Source organism: Clupea harengus, chromosome 18, assembly GCF_900700415.2.
Source record: "Clupea harengus chromosome 18, Ch_v2.0.2, whole genome shotgun sequence".
Lineage (NCBI taxonomy): Eukaryota > Metazoa > Chordata > Actinopteri > Clupeiformes > Clupeidae > Clupea > Clupea harengus.
Genome location: NC_045169.1, coordinates 23,183,429 through 23,206,893, shown reverse-complemented (window position 1 = coordinate 23,206,893; position 23,465 = coordinate 23,183,429). Strand labels below are relative to the sequence as shown.

General features: G+C 40.8%; 2 protein-coding genes and 1 long non-coding RNA gene across 3 annotated transcripts; 2 read left to right on the top strand and 1 right to left on the bottom strand.

The window, feature by feature from the left end:
- Positions 1–5,191: 5,191 nt before the first annotated feature.
- Positions 5,192–17,918, bottom strand: LOC116224721. The gene is made up of 3 exons (XR_004165711.1): positions 17,829–17,918; positions 6,094–6,280; positions 5,192–5,963 (listed from the first exon to the last, which is right to left on the bottom strand). It is a non-coding gene; the product is annotated as an uncharacterized LOC116224721 (long non-coding RNA).
- Positions 16,587–18,766, top strand: LOC105904740 (homeobox protein HMX1). Its single transcript, XM_031585415.2, has 2 exons — positions 16,587–17,492; positions 17,834–18,766. The coding sequence occupies exons 1-2, from the start codon at positions 17,126–17,128 to the stop codon at positions 18,442–18,444; spliced, it is 978 nt and encodes a 325-aa protein (XP_031441275.1). The 5' UTR covers positions 16,587–17,125; the 3' UTR covers positions 18,445–18,766.
- A 593-nt stretch (positions 18,767–19,359) lies between these two features.
- On the top strand, positions 19,360–21,449 carry LOC116224648 (homeobox protein HMX2-like). Its single transcript, XM_031585070.2, has 2 exons — positions 19,360–19,875; positions 19,979–21,449. The coding sequence occupies exons 1-2, from the start codon at positions 19,677–19,679 to the stop codon at positions 20,527–20,529; spliced, it is 750 nt and encodes a 249-aa protein (XP_031440930.1). The 5' UTR covers positions 19,360–19,676; the 3' UTR covers positions 20,530–21,449.
- Positions 21,450–23,465: the final 2,016 nt, after the last annotated feature.

Sequence of the window (23,465 nt, the reverse complement as noted above, 5' to 3'; positions counted from 1 at the left end):
CCTGCTACACCAGCCTGGTAGTGGAGGGTCTACCTTGGCAATGCAAGCTCTGTGGGATCTGAGGAAGGCTTTCCAGTGTGCAAAAGTGGAGGACATAGTAAATGACTCAAATGACATTGCCAACGACGTTATCAACCTGGCCATCATGCCAAATATCAATCAAAACAAAGGAAAGCCTGTTCTGCTATTACTTGATAATGCCGACAAACTGAAAGAAAATTTCGTTCGAACTCTAGAAAAGAGGCTTATTGATAAGCTGAATGACGTTGAAAGCCTGCCCGTCATTATTTTGAACTGTGTCCGAAAAGTTGAATTCACAGCGTGTTATTTCAACAACACAGTGCTCTTGAAAGCAAAGCTTCAAACGAAGGAAAGGGGGAAATTTGATCAACATCACATGAGTGTCACTGAGCAATTTGAAAATGAACACAATATGTTCCATGGTTTTAATATGATTCGTGGTGATTTCAGCTCAGAATACACAGCCGCTGTATGCAATGTCATAGTGCCCCCGAAAACAGAGACCAGAGACCAGCTCTTTGCAATTCTTGCCTTGGTCAATACGTACGCCCCTGGCTCTGACTTTCTTCTCGATCAGTGCGAGAAGTTTCTGCAAAACAGAAAACATAGCACCAACGGACCACCAATGTTTGAGGAGGAGATGAGACGTTTCTCCGATCTCTTAGTTACGTACACAAACTTTGAGAAGAGCACAGATTATGTGCGTATAGCTCATCCAATGATTGCCACTAAATGTGTTGAGTTATTTAGAGACCAAGGCCTAAGTATGGGTGAGGTGACTTCTCAGTTTCTGCAGAACTTCTGCACAAATATAGAATCACCAACGCTATATTTGCAGACAATGCAGACAACAAAGTCAATGCTCACCATGCGAGAAATGGAAGATGAGGAGAAAGAAAAATTTCCCAAACTGATCCAGCACATCTACGAAAGAGAGGGAAAACACAAGTGCAGAACACTGTTGATGGAGGCTTCCGAGATCTTTCCAAAATGGCCGACCTTTCCACAAGCTCTCGCACGTTGCTATTACCTTATGGTTAATAAAAAGTTTCCAATAAATGAGAAGGACTACATCAATGCTGAAAAATGGGCAAAAGAGGCCATCAAGAGACATCCCAATAATTCATTCATCATGGACACCCTGGGGCAAGTTCACAAACACCATTTGTTTCACTATGTGGGGAATGGAGAAAAGAAATGCCAATCTGAGGTATTGAGATTAGGACTTCTGGCTATCAACGCTTTTCAGGAGGAAGAAATGGCTGCTGAGAAGGAGAAGGCTGAAGAAAGTGAGAATGAAGCCACTGCAAACATTTCTTCCAGTTTCAACACAATAGGAAAGCTGGGATATCTGCAGGTTGCTGAGAAGCTTTTTGAGAGTCTTCCAAAGATCAACAGGGATTGGTGTGATGTCCTCACTTGTTCAAGAATGATTCAAGAATCCTTGGTCGTTCAATTTACGCGTGAATCCCGGAATCTCACTATCAATCTCAGAGCAGAGGTCAAGAAGAGGTTTGAGTTTTTTGAATTGTATCTCACCTACTCCAAACCTGATTCCAAGGATGACCCAATTTACATCAGAGAGTGCGTCAACAAATGTTACGCCAAATATGTGGGAAAAGACGAGATGGAGGAAGATGCGATAGTAGCTCTGACTGATTTACAAGATTTTTTTAGGAGAGAGGACACTTCCGACAATCCAGAGTTCTACCACCTTGCCTTGCTCAAGCCTGCTGAGGACCAAAACCTCATGGATGTGGTCATGAAGATGAGGAAGTCTTATAACAACATGTACAAGAAATACTTCCGCTCTCGTTACCTGGTGCCCCTCTACATGAAGTCTACAGAAGGCTGGCAAACCCTCAGTGAACTATCACTTCAGCCCAAGGAGATCGAAGAGGGAACACGTAATGATGCAAAAGACACAGAAGATGAAGCAGACTCTGATCAGAGGAACACAGAAGGAAGACTTCTCCATCTGGTGCGAGTCCCAGGCAGGATTATGAGACCAAATGTTTTGGCTTTTCTCGAAAACACAGAGATTGAGGTAGAGCCTCACAACAAGGAGAATGTCCTGGGAGATGGTGTTATATCCTTCTACTTAGGATTTAACATTAGAGGTCCAGTGGCCTTCAACATCAAATATGAAAAACACTAATTACCCTTTGAGCAGGAGTTTCAAATAACCTGTCTACAGCCGCACTTTGGGCATTCTAACTGCAAACCAACTTCCTGTGTATGGACTACATGTGACCAACAAGCCAGCAGAACAGATGGATTATTATGTGGTAGCAGACATACTCTGAAAGGTGCTTGTAACTGCTTTTTATTACTTCTGAGGCCTGTAAAATATCTTGCATTGAGTATACAAAACGTATGATACAAACTATATTCTACTTATATACTATTCTATATACAGTATAACCTTCATGTGAATCACTTTGAATTGCCTGAATCACAAGTATGTAAAAAAATTGCAATGTATTACATTTTAAGAATAAAATCAGTGTACTGAATCAGCTTGTTATTTTGTAGCATTTAGTTTATTTCATGAACATAACGATTCAGATGGAATTATAACTAAGAAAATAATAAAATAATACTTATTCTTTATTTCCAGAATAAGAGTTGAAGTTATATTCAATAATGACTCGGAGTTATAGAGTTTTCAATACAGTAACTACTAGAAAGATTTATATAACCTTATCTTGTTAAGCTTTTTAAACTCTCCTATGCTTGTGCATGTTTCAACAAACAAAACAGCATAAATAAAGAGTAAACGTCTTAAAACAATGACAAAAAATCTGATATGCTTAGTTTTAAAATCAATATATCCTGATATATAAATCAAATGCAGTGGAGCTTTCTCCATCTCCCCCTGTTTTCCCTACTACTGGTTCATTGTCCACCTCCACCTCCGTCTCCACCTCCTCATCTCTTTGGCCAGATGATCTTCGGCTGGATATCAGAGCACCTGTCTTCTTCCTCTTCTTCTTCCTCCTCATCCTCTTCATTGAGCTGCTTCCTCACCTCCTCCGGCCCCTCCTTGACATCCTTGGCCCCCTTCTTCACATCCTTGGCCCCCTCCTAGACATCCTTGGCCCCCTTCTAGACATCCTTGGCCCCCTCCTAGACATCCTTGGCCCCCTCCTAGACATCCTTGGCCCCCTCATTGACATCCTTGGCCCCCTCCTTGGCCCCCTCCTTGACATCCTTGGCCCCCTCCTTGACATCCTTGGCCCCCTTCTTGACATCTTTGGCCCCCTTCTTCACATCCTTGGCCCCCTCATTGACAATCGCTGATGCTGGGTCAGATGATTTTTCCAGACTCAGTACAGGAGTTGAGATGACCGCCTGGGATGGAGCTGGAGTGGGATGGAAGTTGCTTCCATCTTCTACATTTCCAGACCAGCCCTGTACGGTAAGTGAGGGAGCACAACATCTCAAGAACAAAGTTTGCACAATCGAGTGATGAGGAATTGGATTCTGCAGGATCTAAGATCAAAGCAGAACATCCCCATGTGGGACAGCTGATGCTTAATGGACAGCTTTCCAGGGACATCGGTGCACAGAGGTGCACAGAAAGCGTTTCAGAGAGTCAATCAAAGGGGTTGAAAGCAGTTCAGAGAGCCAATCAAAAGGGTTGAAAGCGGTTAAGAGAGCCAATCAAAAGGGTTGAAAAAGGTTCAGAGAGCCAATCAAAAGGGTTGAAAGCGGTTCCGAAAGACCAATCAAAAGGGTAGATTCTGGTGGTGCTGAGTCTAGGAGAACAACAATATCTAGACGCCTTTATTCTGTGCTGTGTCCAAATTCCATCTGGCACATGGTAATCATAAACTGATAAGATGGATATTAGTTGTACATGGTGCCATGGACGCCTACAGTAGGATGCTCATCTTTCTCCAGTGCCCTAACAACAATCGGTCTGAAACTTTTAAATAACAAAGTTTGGCAGACCTTTGCATATTAGAACTGACATGGGGGGGGGGGGGGGGTTCTTGTTTGGAAGGATATGCAGGTGTCAATCAATGTGCTAGACTTGGACAATGAGACAGACATATTTTCTCTTCATTATGTTTACATTCCTAAAGTAACTTTTAGAATTGACTTTAAGGTCCTTCTCCTAATATACAAAGCCCTTAATGGGCTAGGACCAAGTTACATTGCAAACTCCCTAGTCAAATACTTGCCCTCAAGAACACTGCGATCATCGAATGCTGGTTTATTGGAGGTTCCCAGCAAAAGCCGTAAGAAAATCGGGGACGCAGCATTTGTCAATTACGCCCCAGTGCTATGGAACATACTGCCTGTAGACATCAGGGAAGCCAGCTCGCTTAACATCTTTAAAAGAAAACTAAAAACGTACCTCTTCACATTAGCCTTTAACTAGCTACCACTTCGCACTATATATATATATATAAATATTTTTAATTTAATTTAATTTAAATCTCTACTGGTGATATTAAGGGGTTATATTAAATATATCTCTATAATTATAATTATAATTTTATTTTTGTTTGCACTATATTTGAGTTATGTTTCTTTGATGTCTATTTTTATGTGCATGTCATTTCTTTGTGCATATTATGTATTTGCTGTAAAGCACTTTGAGCTGCATTCTTTTGCATGAAAGGTGCTATATAAATAAAGTTGTATTATTATTATTATTCCCAGAATTAACGGCACATTAGATGAATTCAGAGCTGCATTTAACAATCATTCAATGTCCTCAGAGGAAAACCGAACCCCTCTGCAGCTTTTCCCATTGGACAGCCATCTGCTGAACCTTCAGAACCCAGACACTGCATTAGAAGAGATCTCTAATGAGCCTTCAGCTCCAGGTCTTATGCATTGAGGTGATTCATTGTGCCCATTACATTCACATTTACATTTACATTTAGTCATTTAGCAGATGCTTTTGTCCAAAGCGACGTACAAGGGAGAGAACAGTCAAGCTAAGAGCAATAAAAAGCATGGTGTAACAATAAATACTACTTTACATGAGAATTAGAAAACAACGACCTAGAAAAAAGGAAAAAGAAGTGCAGGAATGTAACTGCTGAAGTGCACGTTAAGCACTAGAAGTTACATAGAAGGGATTTACAGAAGCTTCCCCTTACAGTACACCCTCTTGACAATGACCATAATAATGGAAAAAGAGATTATTTCAAAGAGTGCAGCAGTTTGTTTTCAACTAAAATGTAATCTCACTATTCCCTTCTGAGCAATTCAACATTTGCTGGACATTGTAATGCACTTGGGTTAACTCATCTGTAATGATGTAAATAGTGTGTAAATAGGTGTAATAGTTTTAATATTTAAAATCATAGCCACTGGTAAGTAAAGTCAAATAAATACAAAAGCAAGCAATGCAGTTGAGACTTTTATTCTTTGAAACAGGTATTTGTCTTTGCATAAAGCGAAAAACTACAATCATATGAATAAAACATTCAGACTAAAACACACTTTATGGTGTATTACTTCACTTGAGTGTAGTGTATTACTATTGTGTATCAGAACAAACAAACAGCTGTAATAGTATGACACAAATAAGTAATTAAATAAAACATAAATGGGATTAGGATTTTCTTCTTTAAAAAGTAGGTGCTGTTTGAATTTATGGTGCAAAATATATAATTACAAAATATAATTTACTGTGTGTGCTGTTGTATTATATGGTGCTAAACACGCCTCCAGCCATGAGAGCCACCACAAAGTAGGAATCACACTCATCATCATCATCTGCCATGATTTTAGCATTAACATGTTAAAGTCTCTTAAACTTCACGACCATGAGCTCCTCTTTTGGCCTGCTGTTACTTCCGAGGACAAAGGAGCTTGGTTTTAAAAGGCAAGAAACTATTTCTGCAGTGACATCATCTCTTTCTGCAGATGTCAAGAATAATCCGCATGCTAGGGTTGTCCCTCCGAAGTGGAAGTACCTTTCAGGGGAAAAAAGGAACCATGATGATAGTATAGTTTTTGTTGTAGAACAGTAGAACTGGCTGTAACGGCAAAAACATCAACCTTGCGGTACGCCACTAATAAATTACTTTAACTTTTCAAACTTACTTCATAGTAGGACAGACCGTCGATTAACTGATTAAGGCAGCTTTGTCGTTGTGAGATGACATGGTAAAGTGTTGCCTTCCTAACAAATGCATGTTTTGTGTCCATGGCGACTGGGTTTGGAACATGAAACCGCCATGAGTCACAGCAGGTCAGAAGGTCAGCGCTCCACTGTGCTTGCTTGTTTGACCTGAAGATGACAGATCAATGACAGATCAATTTCATAATTAACTATTTAAGAATCTTCATAAATGACCACCTTTTCATGTGACAGCAAACCCAGGAAACAAGACAAGACACACATTACCATGGAAAACGTGAAATTCCAAGACTTAAATCTGTATCCCACACATAATAAAGTATGATTGGTTTTATACTTATAATAATCGGAGGCCACCACTGTTCACACATCATCCACACATCACCCCCACAATTCAGTGGCTGCAGTGCATAGGATTTAGTGCCATCTAGTGGTGAGGTTGCAGATTGCAACCAACTGAATACCCCTCTCTCATCCTCTCCTTTCCAAGTGTGTAGGAGCACCTACATTGGTTGGCTTTTTGGCCAATCCTCAAAGCACTGTATGTGGTGTAAATCCAACACTGCCAATGCCTCAAGAAAACACCATCCAAATTGTGAAGTGGGGCAGAGGTAACTTTAGATAGTGGGGATATTTCTCAACTGAAGGAACTGGAAACCTTTTAGAATTGAAGGTAGGGTGAATGGAGATACAATCTGCACAGTATCACAAGATAACCTGGTGCAGTTTCTTGTCAAAGTAGGGCATAGGAGAGGGATTACCTACCAGTAAGACTATTATCCAAGGCACTGGAGCACTGGAGTTACTCAAAAACAGTAACGTGACTAATTCAAAATGGTTCGGAAATGTTTTGAGATTTTGAATCAAACATTTCCTTTGACTTGGGGTGGAATATCCTTTCAATGCAGCTAATTATGAAATATTTGTCAAGAAATGAAACAAATTAGGATTTCCTAGACACATGGACATTTTACCTTCAAATGCTCCACTACCTTGGAGTAGCAATTTGTAAAGGACAATCCCAAAAGTGCAGTTTTGGAATCCCAAATGGCTGTATGTAGTAGGTTTCAACAAGCTTTTCTCTGGCAAATTAGGTTGGAAAAAACAATTCCCAGGAAAATCCCATGTAGACCTCTCAGCACGGATTTGTCACAGGTTTTTATAGCCTTGTATACTTCATACATTTTGAAAATGTGTGTTGAACATGAAAACTAAACCCACAGTACTTTGGATAGAAATATTGCCTTTTTCAGTTATACATAAAAATATGCTACATTTCTTGTGCTATTCGTTGGGGTCATCTGACAACAGCCAATCCATTCACCATCACACCACTGTGTGATTTACACATGGCATAAGTTAAAAGGAAAAGGAAAATATGTTGATGCTTAACTGTCCAAGTACTGAATATAATACTATATAAAAAAAGACATTTTTCAGATGAAAAATGCATATTATATGCATATCATGTGAGAAATTCACAGACCTCATCAGCAGTCTCATTTTCCTTATAATCCACAGGACTGAAAACAGAGCATTATAAAATAGTGGGAGTATTGATATTATTACTTTAACAAACTACTGAAAGAAAACAATATGTTCAATATGCAGTGTCATTTTGTAAAAAAACAATATATATATTCCCACTTTCATACCGCATCCATTTTCATTGTTTGTTAAGTTCAGATAATTGGTTATCTTAAATAATCTTCCGGTCGATTTCCATACTCTATAAGGTTATTCAGATAACGTTAGTTGACGCTCTACTGGCGTACACTGCTAAGGTAATCGACGTTAGTAATATTAACCCTCTAGACCGTTAGAAACCGTCTACTGAACTTCAAATAAGAATTATACATAGCTACAGAGTAATACTTAATAATTTAGCTAATCAGATCAGCTGACTAGGTAGTTAAATTACCGAACGTTACCAATAGCCAAGATATGAGAGGAACTACATCAATGTTGAAAATGGGCTAAAGAAGTCATCAAAAGACATCCCAATAATTCATGGACCCCCCTGAGGCAAGTTCAGAAACACCACTTATTTCACTATGTGGAAAATGGAGAAAACTGCCGGCTAATTCGATTGTACTTTTATATCAGACTACTTTGATGGCAGACCTAAACTGACATAAACACAAAACAGATTAGAACTTTGAGGAGGTGTTATTTTGGTGACTGAAATCCCCCTCTCCGTTTTAAGCCCTCGGCCTACATTATTTATTTACAGATACAGTCATTTAGTGATACATTTCTGTCGACCTTTCCGGTTCAAATCTCGACTGAGCTCTCCTTCGCACGCAACGGGTCGTCTATGCACCGAGGGAGTTCAGGACAAGGCTCTGAGCGGTGAGGAAATATCGGTGATGACAAGCTATCAGCAAAGTAAAAGTCACTTTCAAATTGCTGTGAAGAGCATTTATCATCAATATTAAAATGGAAACGCTAACTGTCTCAACAAACATCACTGGATAATTGCTAGTATTCTCACGTAAGTGGCAAACGCTTACCGCAAATGCGCGCTCAGTTCATAGCCTTGTTGTCCATCTAATAAAGTGTAATCTAGTGGAGAGGCATAGGTAAGCATTTAACATAGCAGAAAAGGCATTAACAGTAGCAGGCACGTGCACAGACATTTTGGGGGGCAGGTGCTCAAAGCAAAAAAAGGGCACCCATCGCCAAAATTATTAATGAAATTAAAAATAATAATAATAAATTAAACTTAAATATTTATTTTTGTTAACAAACTAACTCAAAGTATCTCCTGAACATAACTCAGTCCTACACTCTGTCTGTCCTTCTTCATCCATGATGGGCTCCTCTGAACCAGGTAGGGTTACTGATTCTCCCTTATTTGTTTTAGTTGATGGCCTGATGATCCAAGATAAAAGAGAGCTGCTACCCTGAGCTGCTTGCTGCAGTTCCCTGTCCTTCTGCTTTTGGAGTCTCTCTTTTCTTGGCATTATGATGCACATTTTGTAAATGAGATAAATAAATGTTTTGCATAATGATCAAGAGTGACTTACATTATCTCTGTAAAGCTGACAACACAGTAAACACACATGTTTTTTTTTACTGTTTTCTGACTGAGTTGAAGCATAAGCAGCATTACACTAATAATATACCACAATATACCTCACCAGACTGTCATGTAGCTCAACTTAAGACCTACCTTTCATTTCAATAATTACGATTTTAAATTAAACAAAACTAGTGAACTTGTCTCATTTGTAGAACCGTAAAACTGCCTTTAAATTCTCTGCCGGCCTGCCTGTTTGTCTGCCTGCCTGTCTGTCTGCCTGCCTGTATCTCTCTCCCTCTCTCTCTTCATTAAACATGACAAACGTCAGTAAACAGCTGGACAAGGCTTTGAAATCACGGATTTCGTGAGTTTTGTGTTTGTTTATTTTTTTTAGGAAACGTCGGACCAGTTGCGACGTAACGTTTTCAGCGGCGCTAATGTTGTGGTTAATTTATCACCAAACAACGTCGGGGGATTGCACAAACACCGTCATTACCTGTTTGTCTGATGCTGCGGGTCAGAGAAAAAGTAGGCTGCAGCCGTCTGGCCTGGCGCTCAGCACTGCATGGAAGTGGAGGAGGAGGGAGGGGCGCGTGGGGCTTGTGAGCGCCGCGGAGCATGTCGGGGCGAAATAAATGCCCCGTCATATATCAAAACACATTTGGAGGGAATTGATGACAGAGAGAGTAATTTTTATTCTTAAATATTGATGAATGAAGAAAAATTTGGCTCCAGCAGAAGGGGCACTTTTCTCATCCAGGGCAAAAGGGCAGGTGCTTGAGCACCACTAGGGGTCTATCTGTGCACGTGCCTGAACAGTAGTATGATGTATAATCGTAGAAGGAAAGCTCTTGCAATACACGACCACTGATCTAATTTCCTCCACATTGTCTTTCCTCAGTTTAATCCATCTGATGCTTGGTCCGTGTGCCAGCACTGAAAACTGGACAGCACATCAAACAGTGTTCCAAAAACGGCTGAGTCGTATCTAGAACATAGTCTGGGTAAGGGGTCAACATAGACAAATTCTCTTTCCTGTAAAGGTTGAGAGCAGGACATCGTGATGTCTTGTTAATGTAGGTTTATAAGCCTTCTATCCAAAATTAGAGTGACCTGAACATAACATGCTATTTAGCGGGGACTACCCAGACTGTACCCAATACTACAGATAGAAATAGAATAGAATAGAAAAGCCCGCTATTAATGTAGAAAGCTTCGTTGTTGTGGAAATTATGTATTCTCTTGTATGCCCCTTGTCTATTGACGTTTTTTGTGGGGGGGGGGAGAATAAACAGGATAGCCATTCCCCCATTAGATCGTTTCAATCGTTTACCTCTGCCTAAACAAAAGATCAGAGTTGCCCAGAGCAAAGTTCTCGACATTAGCGTGTGATGTGCTTAACATGTCAACCTTTCTAGTCTTTATGTCGCTCCAGACAACCTCGCCTTGACAGAGGTTAACTTGGCGTGAAAGGGTTAAACAAACGGCCTTTCATGGGTCCTATAGCATTTTCGGAGAGATGTTTCTTCACACACAATCGACACAGAATCGTTGAAGAGGCAGCATATTTTTTCCTTGACATGAATGTAGCGAATATGTTATTTCCACAGACATTTAGCTCCGGAGTTGTGTCTAGTGTTTAATTACATTGTCCAGGGTACCCAGTGTACCCGAAATGAACAATTTCTGCTGATCCCTGTTAATTGCTCTCTGCCACTGAACCCAGAGGAGCCAGGTGAAAGGTGAAAGTTCATCTGGATTAAGGCTGGAGAAGTATATGTCAGTTTCAATATCCACGACGGACACGGGGAAGCAAGGGGTCATTGCTCCTTAAAGTTTCCTGAGTGAAGATTACAACGCGCCTTGATAACAGAGATTGCCTTGATAACGCATCATGGCTTCTAAGTTTCGAAGTGGAAGCTGAGCCCGAATACCACACAGAGGATAGAGTAGCTACCGTACCTCGGGGCCCATTTTGGCACAGTTTAATGATTACTTCCTGTTAGATCTGACTTGTCACGTAGCAAAGCACGCCACCCTGCTGTTTCAGGTTGATGCAGAAAAGTAAACTACCACAAAGCTTTAGCCACGATGAAGTCGCTGCAGTAAGAAGAGTGTAGCTGACCGTGCTGCCACTGCAATAGGCCTACTGCCGCTGTTGTATCACACTATACCTGAATGAGGAACATGCATCCTCTCCATTCTTCAGTTCTTAAAACAACTTTTACATATTTCTGCCTTTATACTACATTTTCTCAGGTGTTAAATATATTTCACAAAATACGAAATCCCAAATGTGAAACGAGATATAAAGCACTATCGCCTGTGATATTTGAATCCGATCGAATTGTTGCATCACAGCCAGCACAGCTCTGGATTTTTCAGAATGACCTGCTCAAATGCACTTATAACCATTTTAGGATTCCCCCCCATAGTGTTATGTTCAACCTAAGTCAAATGTGCATATGTGAAAGATGTATGTGCTGAAAAGACAGCAAATCAGTTAGTGTACCAGGTACCATAGCGTCTACCCAGAAACATGTAATTTTATTCACAATGCTAAACTGAAAAGCTGAAAATGTGGCGAAGTTCTTCAGAGAGCAGATCATTTCTGGTTTCAGTTATGGGTCTTGCTTCTGTTCTTGTGTGTGAGTAGTCTGTGGTATCCTTAGCTACAGCCTACATATAAATTGGCACATTCCGAGATCTCTGCCTGTAACACAGTCTCAATGCATTGATGTCTGCGTGGAGGTCCGCAATGCCACTACTGTATGTAGATTATTATATATACATTGTTCTACCTTTATTGTAAATCGCGTCGGATAACGGATTTGAGAACTGAATTAAGTAACTAAGCACTATGCATGTTGTCCATGACGAATGATTTATTAATCTGACGCACAGTGAACCGTGCGCCAAAAGCGGTAGCCTAATATTTGGAGTGGAGATGCGCAAATACAGAGCTTGCGCAGAATTAAGGAAAGAAAGAAAGAAAGAAAGAAAGAAAGAAAGAAAGAGGCATCCCTTTAAGCACTACAAGAGGAGGCCCCGAATGTGTGTCCACAAAGAGATTTCTGGGTGACTGGTTTTTCAGCCAACGTCTGGCCTTCTTCGTCACTCTGGTGTGTAAGTATCTCTCTTTCTCTCACTCTCTCTCTCTCTCTCTGTGTGTGTGTGTGTGTGTGTGTGTGTGTGTGTGTGTGTGTGTGTGTGTGTGTTTGTGTGTGTGTATTTGTTTGAAAGTCAGCGTTTGTTTATGTCTATCTACGGTTCTGATGGTACGTGTGTAATGTATGTAACCGTGCTTGTGTGTGTGTGTGTGTGTGTGTGTGTGTGTGTGTGTGTGTGTGTGTGTGTGTATAACAGTAGCCTACATTCAGCGCTGACCTGAGAGGAAGTACAGTGGCTATAACAGTGACCTACATCCTTCACTGCAGCGCGCAGGGGTTTCCCGACGGGACAGTCCTAATCCAGTTGTGTCATACCAATCCCCATGGCAGCGAAAACAGCCCGTGTTGACAGTTTGAGTTTCCTTCAAAAGTATTTTTGTTTGCTCTAAAACAACTCGTAGGATAATTTCTCAGCGTGATACTCGAATGAAAATTTCATCACATTGCCTGTGAAAATAATGCTCATTTTGGCGGTGCACACACCAATCATGAATGCCAGGAGCGTGAGGCAGAGTTACAGAGCTGGAGTCAAACAGTCTGTCAAGAAATGCTTTGCGCTGCTGTGCAGCTAATGGGACACAAAAGACGCCATTGGAGAAATGCACTCCTTCGGATACCTTTCAGTAAGCAAGTGCATTTATACTGGAGGATGCCTCTCTCCCAAAATCAATGTTGCTTTAATCAATATTACCCTGCAGCAACCATGAATATATCAAATGTTTCTTTCTATTATTTTGTGTTTGTGTGTGGTCGCGCGCGTGTGTGTGTGTGTGTGTTGTTGTGTTGTTGTGTTGTTGTTTTCAAAGAAGGGTACAGATGTCCAATACATTCATATTAGCCTGGACCTTATTTAAAGGCCTATTGATCTAAATGTGGGTAGAAAAGTGCATAGGCCTATTTGGACACATTTACAGCGAAAGACTATCAACTGCAATAACACTCTTGTACTGTGATCAACTATACTCCAGTGCGGACGTGAACATAGGGAACTCGGTGGAAAGGAAGAAATTAAGAGTAGTTTTCACTCAATGTATGGCCTGGTTAACGTCGAGTCGAGAGCACCAAGGTACTGATTTCTCAAAGCGTCGCTTAAATAAGATTCGAGATCGGCATGGAAGAACATCGAATGAACAACTATCTGTTCAAATTACAACATATCTGCCTATGTTTCCCAATCGGTTGTATTTTCGTCCATGTAGGTTATTTGATGTCGTTATCTCAAAATTAAATTAATACGCACAAATATTTGAAGCAGGCGGTTTGTTAGTCTTTCAAAGCATCGAATTTCGACTGTATACCAACCTAACCCGGTACAGCCGTGACAAAAAAGCTATCGGTCTGACAAACATGAATATAACAGTTTAGATTTAAACATTTACTAGACTGTCTAGTAAAATACATTACGTCCTACCAATTATAATTTGCCGAACTGCAGTTCATTTGTGTAAAATAAACTTTTCATGTTAGCTTACTTATGAACTTCCTTATGATTTTTTTTCTAATATGATTTTCCTTCTTGCGTGGCTGTTATGGAAGATTATCTTATCAATTATCCTTTAAATCTAGATTTGGCCAATCCCACATTAACACAATATATTTAATTGAATACTAGCCGATTCCTACTACTAGGCTACTAGCAGTACTACTACTACTACTAATAATAGGCCTAATTATAAAACAAGAATGTCATAGTCACTAACGAAAAATTTTCTACATTTTTTTCACTGTTTTAGTATTCTAAATGAATGAAGGACTATACTTTCAGCTGTCGATATTCCTTAAGACATCTATGTGGGATAATGGTTCCCAGTTAAAAATAATAGCGGACATGATCGTAATAATAATAATAATAATAATAATAATAATTCTGATAAATACATCATCATTTCCAGTTTACTCTTTTTTTTTACTTTAAGAGACCCCAAATGCAAACAAAGTGTACAAAGCCCCTAGAATTTTACATGAACGAGGCCTTCCAACTGGCTGGCCATTCAAACCTCACACACACACACGCACACACACACACACACACACACACACACACACACACACACACACACACACACTCACACACACACACACACACACACAGAGAGAGAGAGAGATAGCCTACCCCACATCACTTGAGACTTTCATTAATCTATGGCAATTACATTCTGCATTTAGAGTTCAATATAGTTGACAGTTCTGTTCGAAGGCTGGAAGCTCATTCATTAACAAAAAGCCGTTGGCGAGAGAAAGCAGTATTCCTAGAACTCAGAGCCAGGAGTGTTCAGTCCATCATGACCGATAGGAGGCGGTATAGCACACTCTAGCAAGCGCACTTCTGGAATTCCAGCCCTAGGACACGGTTCCATCTCTATTTTGATTTGCCTCCTAATTGACCTAAATAACGCATCGGGCTGACTGGGGGAGGCAGGCTAAGAGCAGTTAGGACATATCGGTGAAGACATAGGCAAGCTATCAGCATAGTAAAAGTCACTTTCAAATTGCTGTGAAGAGCATTTAAAATCAATATTAAAAAGGAAACGCCTTCTGTCTCAAAAAACATCACTGGATAATTGCTAGTATTCTCACGTGGCAAACGCTTACCGCAAATGCGCTTTCTAAGAAAGTGCTAACTAAACTAAACTGCACATCGCCTGTGAAAATAATGCTAATTTTGGCGGTGCACACACCAAGCATGCAAGCAGCGTGGGACAGAGTTACAGAGCTGGAGTCAAACAGTCTGTCAAGAAATGCTTTGCGCTGCTGTGCAGCTAATGGGACACTATAGACGATATTGGAGAAATGCACTCCTTCGGATAGCTTTCAGTAAGCAAGCGCATTTATACTGGAGGGTGCCTCTCTCCCAAAATCAATGTCGCTTAATCCATGTTACCCTGCAGAAACCATGAATATATCAAATGTTGCATTCAATTAATTTTGGTGTGTGTGTGTGTCTGTGTGTTGTTGTGTTGTTGCTGTCAATGACGGGTACAGATGCCCAGTACTTTCATTTTAGCCTGGACCTCATTTAAAGGCCTATTGATCTAAATGTGGGTAAAGAAAGCGTAGGCCTATTTAAACACACTTACAGCGAAAGACTATCAACTGCAATAACACTCTTGTACTGTGATCAACTATACTCCAGTGCGGACGTGAACATAGGGAACTCGGTGGAAAGGAAGAAATTAAGAGTAGTTTTCACTCAATGTATGGCCTGGTTAACGTCGAGTCGAGAGCACCAAGGTACTGATTTCTCAAAGCGTCGCTTAAATAAGAATCGAGATCGGCATGGAAGAACATCGAATTAACAACTATCTGTCCAAATTATAACATATCTGCCTACGTTTCCCAATCAGTTGTACTTTTGTCCATGTAGGTTATTTGATGTCGTGATCTCAAAATGTAATTAATCTGCACAAATATTTGAAGCAGGCGGGTCAGTCATTCAAAGCATCGAATTTCGACTGTGTGCCAACCTAACCCGGTACAGCCGTGACAGAAAAGCTATCGGTCCGATACATATGAATAATACAATTTAGATTTGAACATTTACTAGACTGTCCAGTAAAAGACACTGCTGCCTACCAATTATATTTTGCCAAAGTGCACTTAATTTGTGTAAAATAAACTTTAAATAGTACAAATATTTACGTACGCATAGAGGCTGCTTTCTTATGAACTTTCTTAAGATCTTCTTATTATTTTTTTTACTAATATGATTTACATTCTAGCTTGGCTGATTTGGAAGATTAGCCTATCAATTATCCTTAGGTGTAGATTTGGCCAACCGCACATTAACACAATATAGTAAAATTGAATACTAGCCGACTACTACTACTACTAGTAATAATAATAATAATAATAATAATAGGCCTAATTATAAAACAAGAATGTCATTGTGACTAACAGATCATTTTCTCACTGTTTTAGTATTCTAAATTAATGTAGGACTATACTTTCATTTGTCGATATTCCCTAGAACATCGATGTGGGATAATGGTTACCAGTTAAAAATAATAGCTGACATAATAGTAATAATAATAATAATAATAATAATAATAATAATAATGTCTGTTCAGTTTCTGATAAATACGTCATTATTTCCCGGTTACTTTTTTTTTACTTTAAGAGACCCCAAATGCAAACAAAGTGTACAAAGCCCCTAGAATTTTACGTGAACGAGGCCTTCCAACTGGCTGGCCATTCAAACCTCACACACACTCACACACACACACGCACACACACACACACACACACACACACACACACACACACAGAGAGAGAGAGAGAGAGATAGAGAGCCTACACCACATCACATGAGTCTTTCATAAATCTATGGCAATTACATTCTCTATTTAAAGTTTAATGAGAGTTCTGTTCGAAGGCTGATTGCACATCCTTAAACAAAAAGTCGTTGGCGAGAGAAAGCAGTATTCCTAGAACTCAGAGCCGGGAGTGTTCAGTCCATCATGACCGATAGGAGGCGGTATAGCACACTCTAGCAAGCGCACTTCTGGAATTCCAGCCCTGGGACACTGTTCCATCTCTATTTTGATTTGCCTCCTAATTGACCTAAATAACGCATCGGGCTGACTGGATCCTACAAGCCCCTCAAGGCAGGCACTCACACGCACTAAAGTGGGCTTAGCGCAAGAAATTCCTCCCCATTTTTCAGCTGCCGTCCTACATCCAGTAGTGGGACATTATTCCTTTCGTCTCGCTTGGCGAAGGATTCCGATCGCATCCCTGCCTACCGCACGAGGTTCTCATGGACATTGCTGCACGCGCATTCGCGAGACACAGGCACGGTCGATGGAAGAGGCTCTGTCACACTCAACCGGATGCCTTGAGCGAAACAGTCGCGGATGTAGGAGCACGAGTGCGGTGACGCCGAAAGATCCGCAAACAGAGGAACGTTTCAGGAATATGCCAGAGAAAGTGTGCGACGCACCGTCTAGAGTCTCGTCATTTTTAATTGAGGACTTGCTTCGCTCCAGCAAGAGAGATGATAGAAAGGCTACTATTGAAAGCGGAGGCTTCTGCAAAGACCGGGGTATTGCAAGTCATTGCGACCAAGTTCAAGGCCATGTGCAGAACCTCGGGTTAAGCTTGGCGGAAGGCGCACACATATCGAAATGGTGTGGATCACCACACCGTAGCGACCTAAGATACGTCAAGAGTGAGTGGAAATTCATATTTGAATGCACGTCCCATGTCACTTTCTAACAGACACAGTTAATAGACAAATAAGTGAAAGCCCAGCGCTGAAATCCGACTGTAGGCTTCAAAGAATTGTTGATTTCGCAGACAAAAAAAACCCACTAAAATTGTAGTCTCAATCGTTCACGTTATATGTTTTTTATACGAATGTATTATTTACCATTATAAACCATGCATCCAATCTCGTTTCACTTAACTGAATGCGATACAGGGAGATTACACTAGATACATTCTCAATGATATTATACATCTTGCTTCTGAGCGTAATGCTCACAGATTTTGTGACTTTGTTTACCTTAGGCCCGGTGAGTCACACGGAAATCTCCAGCGACCAGTGTCAGCTGTCAGAAAACCGAGAATCTTCATGTGTCTCTGAGGGAACGGAGGATCACGAGGAAACTGAGGGAGGAGATGGGGAGAGTCTTGCCGACGAGAAAGACGACGACAACGACCCCAACTCCCCGAGCATCGAACGAGCAGATGGTGAGGTGTACGGAGCGAAGGTGGTCCGTAAGAAAAAAACTCGCACAGTGTTCAGTCGGAGTCAGGTATTTCAGCTGGAGTCCACGTTCGACGTTAAACGTTACCTGAGCAGCGCCGAGCGCGCAGGGCTCGCGGCCTCTCTCCACCTGACCGAGACGCAGGTTAAGATTTGGTTCCAGAACCGCCGGAACAAGTGGAAGCGACAAATCACAGCCGACATGGAAGCAGCTAATCTATGCTACTCGACTCAGAGGGTAGTCAGGGTACCTATCCTATACCACGAACACCCGGCGCCTGCTACGCTCAATTTGGGCGCAACACAGGCGTCACCGCCTTTGGTTGGATTTCCCGGCAGTGTGAATTATTCTTTCTCTTCGCTCACACCTCCCTTCCAGTTTGTAAGGTCACAGATGACAGGTCTCGTGTGACGCCACGGAACCAAGCTGGACACACAATGTGTGTATCATATTGAGGATCGAACGAAGTGCAATGGCCCCGTGACTGCGACACATCAATACTTTTGAGGACTTACTTACATCTCTCAAGGATGAATTTAAACATAAAATAGACCTATTGATTGGAAAAGTAGAGAAATCAAAAGAACGACCGAGAAAGCAAAGGTTATCTACCAACGCAATATTGTATGTCTTACAATTACTTTATTTTGAACTTTTATTTAAAATTTTATAACTTGGATTTTGTACTACATGGTCAACAAATAAAATGTATAAAATAAAATGTATACTGTACAAGCGTTATATGTCTGTGTGTGTGTTCTTGTTTGCCGTAAACTAGGCCTGTATGGTCAGCCAGAATTACACAAACGCACACGCACACACACACACACACACACACCCCGTGGACCTAGGACAAGTCAGTCATTAATTAACCTGAAAACTCGTTAACATGACTATACAACTGGATTGGGCGTAACATGAAATAAAGCACAGGAAAACGAAACATTTGAGAAAATCAAACAACACTCCAACATGAGCATCGCCTAAATGGTAATAATAACGTAACTAAGGCTCCAGCGAGGCACGTCACATGTATTCAGCATTTGTTGGTTTTTGTCTGCATAGACATGGACCATAGTTGTGCCATTTTTACCTGGTGCATGGAAGCACTACAAGAAAGAAAGACATAATGTGATATATCCGTCACCTGTATCAGAACTAAGATACAGCAGCGCTCAAAGGCTGACATTTTTGTTTATATAGTGGGTCCACCACAGCACACCAGTCTGTACCACAGCTTTCTGTCAATTACAAATATCAACGAAAGTAAAGTGTATCTCGGGTATATCCCTGAATGATATAGTCGTACAAATTTAGCGTAAGGCACTTTACACTGAGCGGTACTGGACCACAGGCATATAGAAGAAATCCACAGACATATAGAAGAACTACCGCACCCCCTCCCCCAAGTCCAAAAGTGCTTCCCGCCCTGAACTGCTGTCTGGCGTCATCCTATCGTTGCTATCTCTCCAATCAAAATCTAACGGGGCGCAGTCTTCCGGTTCAGTGCCTAACTGTTTGTCAAGCCCTGCAGACGCTGTGAGCATGGAACGATGGTGTTAGGTAAATCGCGAGGCTCCGACTATTCTGTAACACGGTGGCAAGTTTGAGCGCAAAGTGCGAGCGCGCCGCTATCTGGGAATATGAGCAAAGAAGTCGGTCAGAACAGACCCGCGTCGCTGAAATTCACCATCGATAACATTCTCAATCTCAAGCGCAATGATAAGGATGCGCAGCGCGAAGACGTGCAGGGGGAATCACAGGGCAGGAGAGATTCGTGGAGGGGTGACATCAGATTTCACTCTCAACAACCCGAGTCAAACAGCAGGAGTCAGGATACAGGTGAGTGTACGACTATCTATTCAACAATGTAATAGTTATTATAAATACACCAAAGCCAAACTGATGAGTAAAACCACATTAAAATATCGAACCTGCTCAACAGAGTCGAGAGATGAAAACTACGAGAAAATCCCCCGTGTGTTACCGGTGGACAGAGAAGACACTTTGGAGGTGATTGACACGTGTCCCACGACAGAGAGCACCAGCAGCGAGGATAACTCCGATCCGCAAAAATGCAACAAGAAGTCCAAAGCGAAGAAGAAGACACGCACCATCTTCTCTAAGCGGCAGATCTTTCAATTGGAATCTACCTTTGACATGAAGAGGTACCTCAGTAGCGCCGAGCGGGCTTGTCTTGCCAGCTCCTTACAACTGACTGAGACGCAGGTGAAGATTTGGTTTCAAAACCGGAGGAATAAGCTCAAACGACAGCTATCTACGGACTTCGAAGGAGCGGGCGCTGCAGATCTCTTCTCGGACTCGGCGAAGTCAGTGCAATTGCCAGCGCTGTACAAAGAGAATAACATCAGTCATTTACTGGGTGGATGTATGTTACCCGTTCCGCTCCCTCTCGTTTACTCGGGAAATAGCTCGCCTTACTTGTATTTCTCACACGCCAGCAAATACCTTGGCCTGTTTGATGGAGACGTATAACATATGTTTGAAACTCGGAAGGTGTTTAAGAACAAATAATAAAAAGGACAAGGACCCATAGCAGGGCGACCTTAGGCGAGCTCTTCCTCCGGACGACTTGGACTGTGGTAATAATGCATTTACTTTTTTAAATGTTAAAATTAATTTCTTTGGTTTAATTTTGGTGCAAGGAACAACGCTCTGTCCTCCTTTAAAACACCAGACATTAAAGTCATCGACCTCTAAAGATCTAATGACCTCCGTGTCTCCAGTTCACTTTTAAAACATAATTCACTTTCTCTGTTTGCCGTAGTAATATAATCATGAGCCACTCTTCGTTTTTTATATATTTTTTCAAGTTTCTGAAGGAACCAAGCAGCAAATTGTCAGTCCGAGATTTGGTTGAGAATTCTTAAAAATATTACCACAATTGTATTATTATTATTATTATTATTATTATTATTAACCATATATATTTTATATTCTTACAGTTATTTTTAACACGGAGGTCAAACAACCAAAGTTTAATGCAAGCATTTAGGCACAGATTAAATAAATCTCTGCAGATAATAATATTTCAATGAATGTACAAACATCTTTTTTTATCTGATGCATGTTTTCTATTCATTGCTTTATCTTCATTCTTATTCTACATCCTTAAATCACATCTATGGAAGTCAGGAAGTAGAGTTCACTCATGATTCTCAATTCCCCCTACATATATTATTGTTACCCAGAGTTGGTCTTTCTTGTGTTCTTTCTTTCTTTCTTTCTTTCTTTCATTCTTTCTCTCTCTCTCTTTTGTAATTTTGTGCACTTTACTTGGATCATTTATTTTTCAGACCATCCTTCCCTGTTCTTCAAATGCTTTTTAACAGATATTGACATTATTGAATTTATTGAGTTATATCCTGATGTTGACACACATAACAAATGCTGTAATAAAAATTGTCATGCAAATTTGACAAAAAAACAAAGTTGTTTGAGATGCGATCTATGGCTGCCTATGCTCAAGTACAGTGGATGTGTGAATTAGATCTATACGTTTGTGAGAATAGGTCTGTGTCATGTGTGACGTTAGCATGGGCTAACATCACTTAGCATCCCTCTTATAATATGTAGCCTGTTTTATTATAGACATGTAAACAGTATAGCATAGCACTCCTCACTTAAAGGACACTCATATGTCCTTTGTTACACGGAAATCCATGGGTGTATTACTTTGTGTGTGTGTGTGTGTGTGTGAGTGCAAATGTATGTTTTGATTCTGTGTGTGTGAATTTGTGTTTTGATTCTGTGTGTGTGTTTGTGTGCAGGCAAATGTAGGTGCAGGTGCTGTATTTTGGTATGTGTGTGTGTACTTGTGTTTGTCTTTGTAAGTGTGTTTTGTTACTGTATTTTGTTATGTTTGTGTGTACTTGTGTTTGTGTTTGTAAGTGTGTTTTGTTACTGTATTTTGGTATGTGTGTGTGTACTTGTGTTTGTGTTTGTAAGTGTGTTTTGTTACTGTATTTTGTTATGTTTGTGTGTACTTGTGTTTGTGTTTGTAAGTGTGTTTTGTTACTGTATTTTGGAATGTCTGTGTGTGTGTTTGCTGTGTTTCCAGGCATAAAGAGCACTGTTTTTTTTGTCCATGTACTGCTTAATAGTTATTATGTATGTGCTTATGTCCTGGAGTGTGTTTGTGTGTGTTTGTGTGTGTATGTGCATGTGTGTGTATGTGCATGTGCATGTGTGTGTGTGAGTTCATATGTGTGCATCTATGCGTGTGTGTGTGTGTGTGTGTGTGTGTGTGTGTGTACCCTGCATCCCTTTACATATATATCTGTTTATATTAGTGAGGACGAGCTTCGAAAGATCGTTCCTAAAGGGTCGCCTGCGTTAGCTAGCTGCTCTCCCGCCCCCCAGTCTTTCCGGGTCACTTCCTCCATCACGGCTCCAGCCTACTCCCTGTCGCCGCCATTCAGGCTCAGGCCTGGCTCCAACCTGTGTACTCAGGCACTGTGTCTGTCAGGGAAACTGCTGTTTGCTTTGGTAATGTGCCCCTGATTCCCTCCGTAATAAAAGGCCAGGGAGCAGGGCACGGCCTACGCACTCCCACAGCCCCGCAGTAAGTGGGGAGCTGGGGCTGGGGACACTGGGGAGGTGGGGGAGGTGGAGAGGTGGGGGAGGTGGGGGATGGACGGGGATGCGGAAGAACAGGTCAAGCGAAAAAACAACGACGACGTGCAAACTGAAGATGTCACATTGAATGTCAAATTCAATAAGTATGTATGTATTCAAATTCCACCCACAGAAGCGTGCAGTCTTATGACTCTCAGTGTGCTCTCAAGAAAAAAGATGACTAATCCAACGATGTTGTGGTCTATGTGGTTCAGATTTGAATCAGTTTTAGTGGTATTTGGTATGTTAGTGGTAGTTTAACCAATTACTCCAAGCTTTTGAAGAGTTCTAACAAAGGCCTTATCATTGCTGTTTTTCATTGGCAAAAACAGAAACTAGAAGGTTATTACTTTATCTCATATCTCCACATAAATGACATGTTTTTATTTTAGAATAACACAAAAACACCATTACAGGTGGTAAATAGATAGAAATAGATAAAGATGAAATATAAAGGTGTGATTACAATGATGTATTCGATTTAGATAGGTATGAAATGTAATATTAGACCTCCAATATAAGCACATGTGGGCCCTTTATGTAGATATTCAGTTGATAATATCTTGATAATTGTCTACCTTTTAAATCTAGTGGTAGTGCTAGTCATTGAAATCCTAAAAATCAGGAATTTAAAAAAGTTGAAACGTTTAGTCCACTTGTAAAATATGATTTTAGTTATTAACACCACAACCAATGATATTAACACCAAATAAAAGTCAAAAGCACTGTTTATGGGTTTCACTCGTATAATAAGTGTGTTTTTCAATTTTTCAGTTACATCCACATTATGGCCA

Bases quoted from the DNA above. Each gene is read 5' to 3' on its own strand.
- LOC105904740 (XM_031585415.2), top strand. From the start codon at position 17,126: ATGGAAGAGGCTCTGTCACACTCAACCGGATGCCTTGAGCGAAACAGT. The intron at 17,493-17,833 runs GTGAGTGGAAAT...TGTTTACCTTAG, and splicing joins CGACCTAAGATACGTCAAGA to GCCCGGTGAGTCACACGGAA.
- LOC116224648 (XM_031585070.2), top strand. From the start codon at position 19,677: ATGAGCAAAGAAGTCGGTCAGAACAGACCCGCGTCGCTGAAATTCACC. The intron at 19,876-19,978 runs GTGAGTGTACGA...CCTGCTCAACAG, and splicing joins CAGCAGGAGTCAGGATACAG to AGTCGAGAGATGAAAACTAC.